At 45.5% G+C, this 11,982-nt stretch overlaps 1 protein-coding gene across 1 annotated transcript; it reads right to left on the reverse strand.

Annotated features, from left to right (window-relative positions):
• Window positions 1-402: 402 nt before the first annotated feature.
• LOC309345119 (neuritin-like) lies at window positions 403-11,727 on the reverse strand. The gene is made up of 3 exons (XM_081868179.1): window positions 11,514-11,727; window positions 9,384-9,546; window positions 403-947 (listed from the first exon to the last, which is right to left on the reverse strand). Exons 1-3 carry the CDS (start codon window positions 11,554-11,556, stop codon window positions 722-724), a joined length of 432 nt encoding a protein of 143 aa, XP_081724305.1. The 5' UTR covers window positions 11,557-11,727; the 3' UTR covers window positions 403-721.
• Between the last annotated feature and the right edge of the window lie 255 nt (window positions 11,728-11,982).

Consider the following 11,982-nt stretch of genomic DNA (forward strand, 5'->3'; position numbering starts at 1 on the left):
TGGCCTGATCCATATATTCTTATGTAGCCCTGAGGTTCTATCCACCAACTTTAGGTCAGAGCTCTTGATCAGCACCTGAAACCACAATCCAACATAATATAGTACCATATATCTTACCATTCTTGTGCAATCATTTGTCCAAAAAACACCTTGATAAATCAAACAGGTGTGTAACCTGATTAGCATATTAAAACGGCAGAGTGTCAGTAGAGATTTTGGGGATTGTTCCAGAGATGGAATGCAACCATTTGAATTTGTTTCTCTGGGAAAATCTGTTCCTGATGGTTTCTAAGAGCTCAAACTGCCCTTTTTAATTCCCTAATATTTACTGTTCTAGGAGGTTGTCCAGGATACTGTCCTTAGGAATGGTTGTGTAGGTGTGGGAAGAGATCGACACAATAGTTTGATTGGTAGTTTTATCAAAGAACATCCAAAACAGCAGACCAAAATAAGGAAAGTAGGTGCCCCTTTGCTTGTGCTGCCATTTCCTCCAAGTTCAGTGGTTTAAAGCTGAGATTCACAAGCAACTTCTCGTGGGCAAAGTCAAACTGGAACACTTGCCAGACTTGTTCTTGACAACCCAGATCACTGGAAAATGCAGTGGATTTCCCTCCATATTTATAATGTAACCAAGCATTCACTAAACAAACACAAAACCCCTAACAGTATTTATCAAAGATCTGGAAATAAATATATGTACATATGTGCAGAGTGGTTCCCTTTATAAATTAAGCCACATGACCATCAAAGTGATGCTTAACAGCGAAATAGATGGAATCTGCAAGGAGCTGAAATTCTGGGAGTTGCTGGAGGCGCAGAGGTCAAAAAGGCTGCCTTGGAATTTGATTTTCCTAGATTCCTTTTTCAACATCTCCCAGATAGTTGCTGCCTCCCTCTGGCACTCCCAAAGGGCAGCCACAGCACAGGTGTGAAACTCTTCCCAATATCTGCAGCAGGAGAAAGAGAAGACTTAGTTTCTTTGCATAAAACAAAGAAGTCACAGTTAGAAATCGCTTATCTGTAAAGCAGAACATATAGCAGGGATCATTAATGCAGTGCCTGTGGGTGCTCACCAGTTGCTCTTATGGGACCCATGAAATGTCTTAGTAAATATCCCCTCAAATCCACAACCCACAAAAGGCTTCTTGCTCTTTCTGCTCAGTTCCTGTTTGCTTTGGCTTGGCCTCTTATATGCTGCCTACAGCAGCCATTTTGTGTAAAGCCACACCCCCATGCCAGCCATTTTGTGACTGGCACCATGGCACTCAAAATGTTCACTGGCTCAAAGAGGTTGTCCACCCCTGACATAAACCCTGAATGGTTGGTTTGTTTGTTTGGTTGGTTGGTTGGTTGGATGGTTGGTTGGTTATGACCAGAGTAGGCACTGTTCCAGCCTTCTCAATGTGATTCTGTCCACCTTAGAGGAAGAAAAAGGACAATCAAAGTCTAGCAGCACTTCTGTCATATACTCACATGGCTGCCATGAATATGAATTCATGATCCCTGTGCCAAATTTATCCCCATAGGAACAAGTTCTTCTATAGGCAGTCCTTCCTGAATAACTACTAGGATACCTAACATTTTGCTTTTGTGCATACGAATGCAGCCTAAATGAGGAACATTGGATGGATGTTGAAAGAACCAAATTTCAGGATGCCTAAGCAGTTTTCATACAGGATAGGATACCCCGAGAAGGTTGATCTAGCTCAAGGGTGGAGACCTTCAGGCCCTGGGAATGAATGTGGTCCTCCACACCTCTCTCTAGGCTTCACCTCCTCTTCAGCCACCCTCTCTAGCTGGCCCTTCTCCATACCATCCTTGAGTGTTTTTGCCTGGCTGGAATGTGTCTTTGAATGCGGATAATGCCTCTTGTTGGAGGGAGAGGGGTGTGTAAGTGCACAAACTAGTCTACCATTTAAACATAAGTTTCTCCACCCACTTTTGCCTCTGGCCCCTCCCACCACAAGCGCTCAAAACAGGGTGCAAACTAAATTCTTGGTTAATCAATTCCAGTTCTTCCAATGAATACATGGATTCCAGACTAAATACGGTAGCTTGAGCTATAATGGATTTTTTAAAAGGGAGCGGAAGCAGGACATAGGACAGAGTCCTGAGTATATTCCCTTGCTAGGCTGTTACTGTAATAGCTGCACTGTGAAAGTGAATTGTATCTTTTCTGGCTTTGCTGAAACATTTTCCTTCTGGAAATGTTTGATTGTAATGTTACAATGGGTCCCTCCAGACGTCCTTTTGATTGTGCATTCATGATTATTTGTGCCCATGATTGTATCAGTGAGGTTATATGTGATCCCACTTTCAGTACTATTTGTGCCTGCAATAATAATGATTATTTATTTATTTATACCCCGTCCATCTGGCTGGGTTTCCCCAGCAAACGTTTCTTGGTGGACATCCTGCTTTGTTTGCAATCGGTGCATGTCCTGTAGTGTCCAGCTGGAATCCTGTAACTTTATCCTGGAACCACAAGCGTGCAAAGGTATTTGCTCCACTTTCATTGTGCTATTGCACAAGAGTGCCTCCCCAGACAGCAATAAGGTGGCAACATTGGGGAAGTGTCACTAAACATCTAATAAAGCTAAATGTGTGGATGGTCTGCTATAAATCCATCACTAATGCACAACTATTGCATTAATGACATGTTGCCGAACACACCCACCAAAAACCCACCAGTCTTTCTCACATAAGTGGAACATTTTGCCCAAAGAAGACCCTGGTTATACAAAAAGCATCTTTTGTCCAAGGCATCCTTACACAATCATGAAACAAGGCTGGTGTGTGTGTGTCTGTGTGCATAAAATCTCAGAGAACACTTATCTGATTGCCAGCTGTAAAGAGCTCATTAAATAGAACTATTGTGGCAGAATAAATGTCCTGAGATAATAATGAGAGAAGCTGCTGCCAAACAAGGTAAACTCATTTTGCCTTATAACAAGCCTTGCTTCTGCAACCTGCAACAGCATAATTGCAGGGGGCAAAGGAGAAATTTAGTGAGTTAGCAGCTTAAAATTATTTGACTTCAACAAAGACAGGAAGAGTGAGGCATGAAAACTGAAGTGTCTACTTTGAAGGACATTTTTTGTGTGTATTTGTTCCTCTTCACTCTTTCAAACCCAACCTTCCCCATCTCAGTTGGGTAATCACAATCCCCAGCATGCCTCACTTTTTGCAGCCTCCATCTGTTCACAAACACAGGCCATAATCACATGACCTGTCAGCGTTGGACTCTGGGGGAATGTTGCACAACTAAAACCAAACAACAAATACAGTACAATCAATTTCATAGCAGGCTGCTTTCTGAGGCATCAGTTGTTATGATCTCCATATCTGTCACTGACCAGCCTTTTCTCACTAACAGAGGGAGAGAAACATGGAACAGGAACATCATGGGAAGACAGTATTGTTTTAATTCCATTATAGAAGGAAAGAATGGCAGGGCATATCCAGGATGACAGTAACTCAGGTCTTGCAGCACAATGATAGGCTGTGTGTCTTCTGCATTAAAGGAAAACAAAACAAGAAAGCCTTACTCCGCATCAACAAAATGTGAATCCAATGGTCTGTATAAAGGAGGTTAATTAAGGCTTGCATATGCTCATATAGTTTGCTTCATTAATTCTGCTTCTCCAATTCATGAGAAGAGGCAAAGATACGGACAGGCAGAGTGCTGAAGCCCTGGTTTCCGGCGCAATAAAATGTGTCTTCCCCATAGTTTCTGATATTTCATCCTTTGTGGTGGACACATTTTCAGACCCAACTTCATAATCTTTTAAGGGCTAGAAATTTCAATTAAAGTTGAGGTTCTGTAGGTGCTGAATGTGCTTAGTACTAAATTTCACATATGTGCAGGTTAAGCACACAGACCCTCTAAATATATGTATACAGCCCTGATCTGGATCCATTTACTAATTCTTAAAACATGGTTGATTCTGTATAGGCTGTTGTTGTTTATGTACTGATTTACTGTGGAGAAAAGGGGGGGGGGCTTGTTCCCAGGTAAGTGCAGTTAGGGTTGCATCTGAACAAATTACCGTATTTTTGCTCTATAAGACTCACTTTATCCCTCCTAAAAAGTAAGGGGAAATGTGTGTGAGTCTTATGGAGCGAATGTAGGCTGCGCAGCTATCCCAGAAGCTGGAACAGCAAGAGGGATTGCTGCTTTCACTGCGCAGTGATCCCTCTTGCTGTTCTGGCTTCTGAGATTCAGAATATTTTTTTTCTTGTTTTCCTCCTCCAAAAACTAGGCGCGTCTTGTGGTCTGGTGCGTCTTATAGAGCGAAAAATACGGTACATCACCCCACACCATCACCATGGGAACCCTCGCTAGCAATCTAAAGTGGTACAGCCCAGATACAAAGTTTTACATTATTACCTCAGTGAGGTAATTCACCTAAGAAAATGAGCAAAAGTGTGGGGGGGGGAGAAAGAGCTCTTGGGGATCACTCCTACGGAGAATGAGAGCTACCCTTTAGCTATACCACAGAGAGTTAGAAAGCGGGGTTTAAAAACAGCAGCAAGAATCTGGTGTGTGGCTGAGCTTGCTTGCTTGCAGTGATTAAGAAACTGAACTACCAACTGGAAGTCCCCAGTCTGACTCTCTCAGCCTCATTCCTCTCCACTTGAAATATGGAGGCTAATATACTGACTTACTCTGCAAAGTTGTAAGAAAGTGAAAGGCCGTACAGCATCTTATATCCTAGGGTTCAATTTCCAAAGTCTCTAGGTAGTGCTGGCAAAGGCACCGGCTTGAAACCTTGAAGAGCCACTACACCCATAAGTGTAGACAATACATGAACCAACAGTTCAATTTGCTATAAGGCAGGTACCTTCCTGTGTTCCTAATTGTAACTAGATAGTGTGTGTGAAGCACTTTGAACTCTTGAAAGTTCTTAACAAATATTATAATTATGAATTTGGAGGGGGTAGGCTGTATGCCTGAGCCCCCTTCTAATTCCTGGATCCAGCATGGATTCAATTCCTCGAATAGCTCGGCTAGCTTCCTGGTGAGGTACAGGCCATTAAGGTAACAAAGGAAGTGGCTCTGTGCCAGGTGGCAAATGAGTGGGGCCCCTCTCCCTCAACTCGCTGGTAGTTAGAAAGACAAAGACCAGAGAGTTAAGGTGTGTGAGGTAGAAGCAAGGTTGCAGGCAGGCAGGCAGCTGGGAGACAGAACCATGCCTGATTTCTGCTGGAATCCAAGGCTGTGGCTATGGGAGAAGCAAGACCTTCTTGTTAATGCTGTGAACCCTTCCATCATAGGCTCAGGTTGTAGATATGTGTAAATAAACCATATATCCTAAAAACACCACAGTCTCTGCTGTACCTCATTCCAAAAGAAACACAAAGGCTGGGAGAGCGCCTGGAATCTTGAACTGCTCAGAGATTGGGTAGCGTGCAATATTATTACAATGACTATTCCCAAAAGACACCTGCTTCTTGGGAGAAAAGCAATGACAAACCTAGACAGCATCTTAAAAAGCAGAGACACCTTGCCAACAAAGGTCCGTATAGTTAAAGCTATGGTTTTCCCAGTAGTGATGTATGGAAGTGAGAGCTGGACCATAAAGAAGGCTGATCGCAGAAGAATTGATGCTTTTGAATTATGGTGCTGGAGGAGACTCTTGAGAGTCCCATGGACTGCAAGAAGATCAAACCTATCCATTCTTAAGGAAATCAGCCCTGAGAGCTCATTGGAAGGACATATCCTGAAGCTGAGGCTCCAATACTTTGGCCACCTCATGAGAAGAGAAGACTCCCTGGAAAAGACCCTGATGTTGGGAAAGATTGAGGGCACAAGGAGAAGGGGACGACAGAGGACGAGATGGTTGGACAGTGTTCTCGAAGCTACCAGCATGAGTTTGACCAAACTGCGGGAGGCAGTGGAAGACAGGAGTGCCTGGCGTGCTCTGGTCCACGGGGTCACGAAGAGTCGGACACGACTAAACAACTAAACAACAACAAAAAATTCCCAAGGCTCAAACTCAGGCGCAATGCCCCTCAGAAGTCATCTTCCCTCCTCCAAGACTTTCTTGTCTCCTTCATTAACCTCCTGCCCAACCCTACAATATGTCTTTACCCTCTCCCTAATCTGGCTTCTCCTTTTGCCGGTTCCCTATTCTTATTTATTGCTTTTTCTGCCTTTCTAATCTCAGCATCTTTTTTCTTGCTGGGCTAGCTGGTTTTATGCCTTCCCAGAGCTTTGCCTCTTCCTTGATTGCATTCCTGGACAATGGTACCCATTTATCTCAGTAAACTTTTTATCTCTTCCATCTCCCTTGCTCACTTTTAATCAGGCCCAGACCTGCTCCGGGCTGAGCTGCTTGGTGCTTTGATACCTGATTGCCTTCCCATCTATCCTGATTTGATTACAAATAAACAAATGGCTGCATATCCACCTCACTTTGAAGCTGCCCCTCCTTGGAAAGGCCAAATGGATTCAAGACTGACTTGTGCCTTTTTTAGGCCTCTGCCCCGAATCAGTGCATTTCATTGATTATTACTATCCATAATTATTACCATATGTTTTATTTATTTGCTTGCAAGCTCTCTGACCCACCCGTCACCGTAAGGCTCCAATGTGGGTTACAACTATAGAAAATACAATTATAAAAATAGATAAAACAATGACAATGATAAAAAAATAGAATTGTTCTAACTGGAAAAGAACAGTTGCAGAGGACTTTATACATGCGTGTTGCAGCATATATAAAAACATAATGAAACATTAAACTCTTAAAAGCTTCCTTGTACAGGGCTGCCTTCAGATGTTTCCTAAATGCTATATAATTACTCATCTCCTTAACATCTGATGGGGGGGCATTCCACAGGGTTGGTGCCACTACCAGTAAGGCCCTCTGCCTTGTTCCCTGTAGCTTCTCACATGGGTATCTATTTACCTCCCCCCCCCCGCCTTGCAGCTAATATCACCTCTGAAGGATAGAAGTGGGGCCTAATTTCATGATGCTCATAAATAAACAGTTCAGAGGAATAAGAGTAATATCTCTCTGGCCTCCATGTCACCTCTGACACCACAATGCTACGCCCCTCCCCAAGGTAATTATATTTATATCTTATTTTTAGAATATTTATAAGCCATCTTGATGAGCAGAAACCTTCTCAGTGGATAACTTATTCATAAAGGCAAAGGGACCCCTGACCGTTAGGTCCAGTCACAGACGACTCTGGGGTTGCAGCACTCATCTTGCTTTATTGGCCAAGAGAGCCGGCATACAGCTTCCGGGTCATGTGGCCAGCATGACAGCCACTTCTGGCGAACCAGAGCAGCACTTATTTATTTACTTGCACTTTGACGTGCTTTTGAATTGCTAGATTGGCAGGAGCAGGGACCGAGCAACGGGAGCTCACCCCGTCGCTGGGATTTGAACCTCTGACCTTTTGATTGGCAAGCCCTAGGCTCTGTGGTTTAGACCACAGCGCCACCCACGTCCCGTTTCATCCTTATTCATAGGATCCTTTAAACTGTATTTCCACACTTCCCAAATTCGGGGGTGGGAGGGAAATGCCAGATGCCCCAAAACAGTGTGTAGGCCCCCAGCCCCACTTTCCCTGAAAAGAGGCAATGAGTGGGGGGGGGGTGAACAACTTAGTAAAAGCAGGGTGTGGTGAGATGGCAAGAGCAAGGATTTATTTAATGGGGCTAGGAAAAGAAGGGAAGAAACAAGAGGTGTGTGGTGTGCATGAAACTGCGGCGTCAAAGCAAGTGTTATCCCACTCTTTCCGATGCAATTTTCCATTTTGGAGAACCGGGTTTGTTGCCCAAGAGCTCCAAATCTGCTTTAATGGTGCAACCTGAATTTGCCAGTGTGTGTGATTAGATCCCACTTGAGAAGAACGACTGTTTGCATGCACTCTTTAAAGTTTCTCAGACATATCTCTGCCTCTGGTGAAGGCCTCAAGCCTCTGAGAGGCTACAACATGGCATCTGGTCTCTCTGTGGTTCCTTCTCCCTTCCTCCTTTTCTATATGCTCTCCATTCCTCTCCCAATCTTTTCAGAATCTCCTCAGGGATGATCCTCCTCCCTCTTCCTTCAACATCTCCTCTGCCCACCAATTCTTCCTTCTCATATAATAGCTCCTGAGGGCTGCCACCCCTGTGCTATGCTATAGACATCCTACAAGAGGTGGGGGCATAGGGTTGCAAAGTTATCAGGGACTCTGCCCCATGTGCCGCTGAAGCAGTCCAGGAGGGGATAAACAGGATCAGAGGGAAACACCTTTCCTCCTTTATTAATTACCCATCAGAGTGCTATGAAGAGGGCAGAAATCCTAACAACCTTAGAAGGGGGAAACTGAGATTTGGGGTGTGTGCATCTAATCGCAAGGCTCCCTGACCCCAATTTCTCTGGGCTGAAGGCATGCCACATGCTTCCTTTCAGCCTAACGGGCACATAGCAGATGGAGCGGTTATACCCATGCTCTTTTCTCAGATGTCCGTGTGTATATTAAACAAGCCAATGTAAGAACACATGAATCTCCTTTATACCAAATCAGACCATTGGTCCATCAGGCTTAGTATTGTCTACACTGACTGGCAGCTGCTCTCCAGGGTTTTAAATGTGTCTTTCCAACCCTACCTAGAGATGCTGGGGATTGAATCTGGGGCCTTTCTGCATGCAGAGCAGACTGCTCTGCCACTGAGCTATGGTGGTGCCCCTGGATATGCAGGAAAATGTGCCTACTGTCTTGTGTGGAGTCTCGTTTTCCTGTCCTAGATGTGGAGTAGATATGGAGTCACCTACTTAATTATGGGAGAGGTCTATGTTTGGAGTATTTAGAAAATATCTGTGGAATAAAAGGTAAAGGGACCCCTGACCATTAGGTCCAGTTGCGGACGACTCTGGGGTTGCGGCGCCATCTTGCTTTATTGGCCGAGGGAGCTGGCGTACAGCTTCTGGGGTCATGTGGCCAGCATGACTAAGCCACTTTTGGCAAACCAGAGCAGCACATGGAAATGCCGTTTACCTTCCTGCCAGAGTGGTACCTATTTATCTACTTGCACTTTGATGTGCTTTCGAACTGCTAGGTTGGCAGGGGCAGGGACCAAGCAATGGGAGCTCACCCTGTCACAGGGATTCGAACCACCGACCTTCTGATCGGCAAGCCCTGGGCTTTGTGGTTTAGACCACAGCACCACCTGTGTCTCCTTTTCCTGTCCTAGATGTGGAGTAGATATAGAGTCACCCACTTAATTATGGGAGAGGTCTATATTTGGAGTATTTAGAAAATATCTGGGGAATACTTGACACCAAAATTCACAGTGGAGAACAGGATTTGGGGGAGAGTAGCACTGAATCTGGAAGCAAGATGTGTCATCGATGGATGGTGGGTGTTATGTGCATGCTCACCCGCAGACGGCATACAGTCCTTTCATCTGGTCCCTTTCATCTTCCTCCTCCTCTTCCTCCTCATAGATGGCCATATTCTCTCCTAGTTTTAAGATGCAGTCAGATAAATCTTGGTAAATGTTTTCACACTGGGCTTCTGCATTCAGTGACCTGAGCAGGTACCCTGCAAATGGAAAGGGGATCCATGTAACTTAATAGAATCACAGTATGGTAGTGTTGGAAGGGATCCTGAGGGTCATCTAGTCCAGTCCAACCCCCTGCAGTGCAGGAGTCACAACTGAAGCATCTATGGCATGGCCTTCCGACCTCTGCTTAAAAGCATAGGCTACCATCTTCTGATTGAGTTTCCCCCCCTGTCATGATGCAAGGAATCTCCTTCGGGCACCCTCATTTCAGATTTAGAGCCAATGCCTTTGAACAATCCTCCTTCCCTAAGGTTTGCGTCTGTTTAATAGGCATCATATGAGAGCCAGCATGAAGTTGCTGATAGTGTGCAGGTACTTAGACTTGGGGGCCTTGATGCAAGCTGTGGATCTGGGCTGCTTCTTAGAAACTAACCTATTCTGGCATAGCTAGGATTTATGCTAGGGAACAGGCTTTAAGTTGTGGGTGGACAGAACCTCAGTTAAACCTTTTTTTATTGATTTACTTGATTTAGGGAGAAGCAGTTGCCCTCCTGCCCCCCCCCCCGACTATGCCCATGCCTCACAGAGGTGTTGCGAGGATAACATGGCAAAAAGGGGAGCATTCATTCTGCCCTAAACTCTTTAGAGAACAGGCAGCATAAAAATGTAGGTGATAAATATTTACAATGGAAGGCAAAATGTGACCTGTCTTGAATTTGGTTGTCTGCATTTGCAGAACCTTACAAAGTGAGTTCAGAATCATAGAATTGTAGAGTTGGAAGAGACCCCAGGGATCATCTAGTCCAACCCCCTAAAATGCAGGAATATGTGGTTGTCCCATACGGGGATCGAACTTGCAACCTTGGCATTATCAGACCACACTCTAACCAACAAAGCTATCTAAGCCGTGCAATACATGTCTAATACACGACCTGTTCATTGTGATGTTTCCTCTGGAGCTGCTGCCAAGTATTCAAATATGCCTAGAACTGGAGCTTGCCAACTTCCCTGCCCTGAGCTCCTATGCCTTTAACAACTACCCAAGATGCAGACATTTAGCAGGGGAAGCTTCTCCCATCTTTTCCTCTCTATAGGAGGGTGTGTGTTAATTTTCTGCTTGAAAGGTTGTTGTTAATAACGACACAGGAGCACTGCCTGAAAAAACAGTTGGCAACCTACATAGGGCATAGCCGAAACAAAACAAATTCCTTCCAGTAGCACCTTAAAGACCAACTAAGTCAGTTCTTGGTATGAGCTTTCGTGTGCATGCACACTTCTTCAGATACACTGAAACAGAAGTTTCCAGACCATTCTATATAGTGAGAAGGTGGGGAGGGGTATTACTCAGAAGGGTGGTGGGAATGGGTGATTGGCAGATAGCTGTGATGAGCCTGTTGACGACTCTTAACGACTGCAATAGGTCTTACAGGAAAAAGCAAGGGGTGAAAAGGTGAAAGATGGCTTTGTCATGTATAATGAGATAAGAATCCAAGGTCTTTGTTCAGACCAGGTTTCTCCATTGTTTTGAGTTTGGTGATAAGTTGTAATTCAGCAGCTTCTCTTTCCAGTCTATTTCTGAAATTCCTTAGTAGTAAAACAGTACCCCTCCCCACCTTCTCACTATATAGAATGGTCTGGAAACTTCTGTTTCAGTGTATCTGAAGAAGTGTGCATGCACACGAAAGCTCATACCAAGAACTGACTTAGTTGGTCTTTAAGGTGCTACTGGAAGGAATTTGTTTTGTTTTGACTATGGCAGACCAACACGGCTACCTATCTGTAACAGGGCATAGCCGAGATTTTTATGTCCCCTTTTACCGATGTTCAAAGCAGACGGAGGCTCAAAAGAAATGCGAGGCGGTAGCTAACTAACCCTTAGAACTAGAGGTCGCGCACCTCCGGGATGGAGAGAAAAGACTTTCAGCTGGGCTAGTTACTGAGCTCCATGATCCGGACCATCTCCAAATCGAAGCACAACCCCTACGCCGGGAAGGCTGGTACTCACCCAGCGCGACGAGTAGGAGCGCCGTGCCCATTCGCTGTCCCATAGCCGCCGCCTCCAGCTGCCGCCGCCCTGCTCAGGGGCTCCGGCTGGACTCCACCCCTGACATCAACAGCGTGCCCCCAGGAAGCCCATTCCCCCACCAGCAGCACCCACGGGCGCCTCTTTAGCCTTCCTCCTCCCGGTGAGGAAGCAAGACGGCGCAGGCGACCGCCGAGGTAACTTGGAGGGCTCAGCTGGCTCGGTGCGCCTTGCAAGCGCTCAGCTCCCTCCTCCCGCGCCCTCCCGGGGGGAGTCTGCTCAGCCCATCTGGAGACGCCACTTCTTTCCCTCCATCTGCCTCCCGGGAACCCAGACCCTTTCTCCCTTCTCCCCCTGCCGAGAAAGGTGGTTTAGTCCAGGAAGGCGCAGCCACCACGCTCACCGGGGGAGAAAACGGAGGGGTCTGTCCCTTGCCATGCTTTGGTGTTGA

The sequence above is a fragment of the Podarcis erhardii genome (assembly GCF_964252035.2).
Source record: "Podarcis erhardii genome assembly, chromosome: 6".
NCBI lineage: Eukaryota > Metazoa > Chordata > Lepidosauria > Squamata > Lacertidae > Podarcis > Podarcis erhardii.

Coding starts and splice junctions, on each gene's coding strand:
- LOC309345119 (XM_081868179.1), bottom strand. CDS start 11,556: ATGGGACAGCGAATGGGCACGGCGCTCCTACTCGTCGCGCTGG. Junction 9,547..11,513: donor GCTCCTACTCGTCGCGCTGG/GTGAGTACCAGC, acceptor TTCCATTTGCAG/GGTACCTGCTCAGGTCACTG. Junction 948..9,383: donor GGACTGTATGCCGTCTGCGG/GTGAGCATGCAC, acceptor CTCCTGCTGCAG/ATATTGGGAAGAGTTTCACA.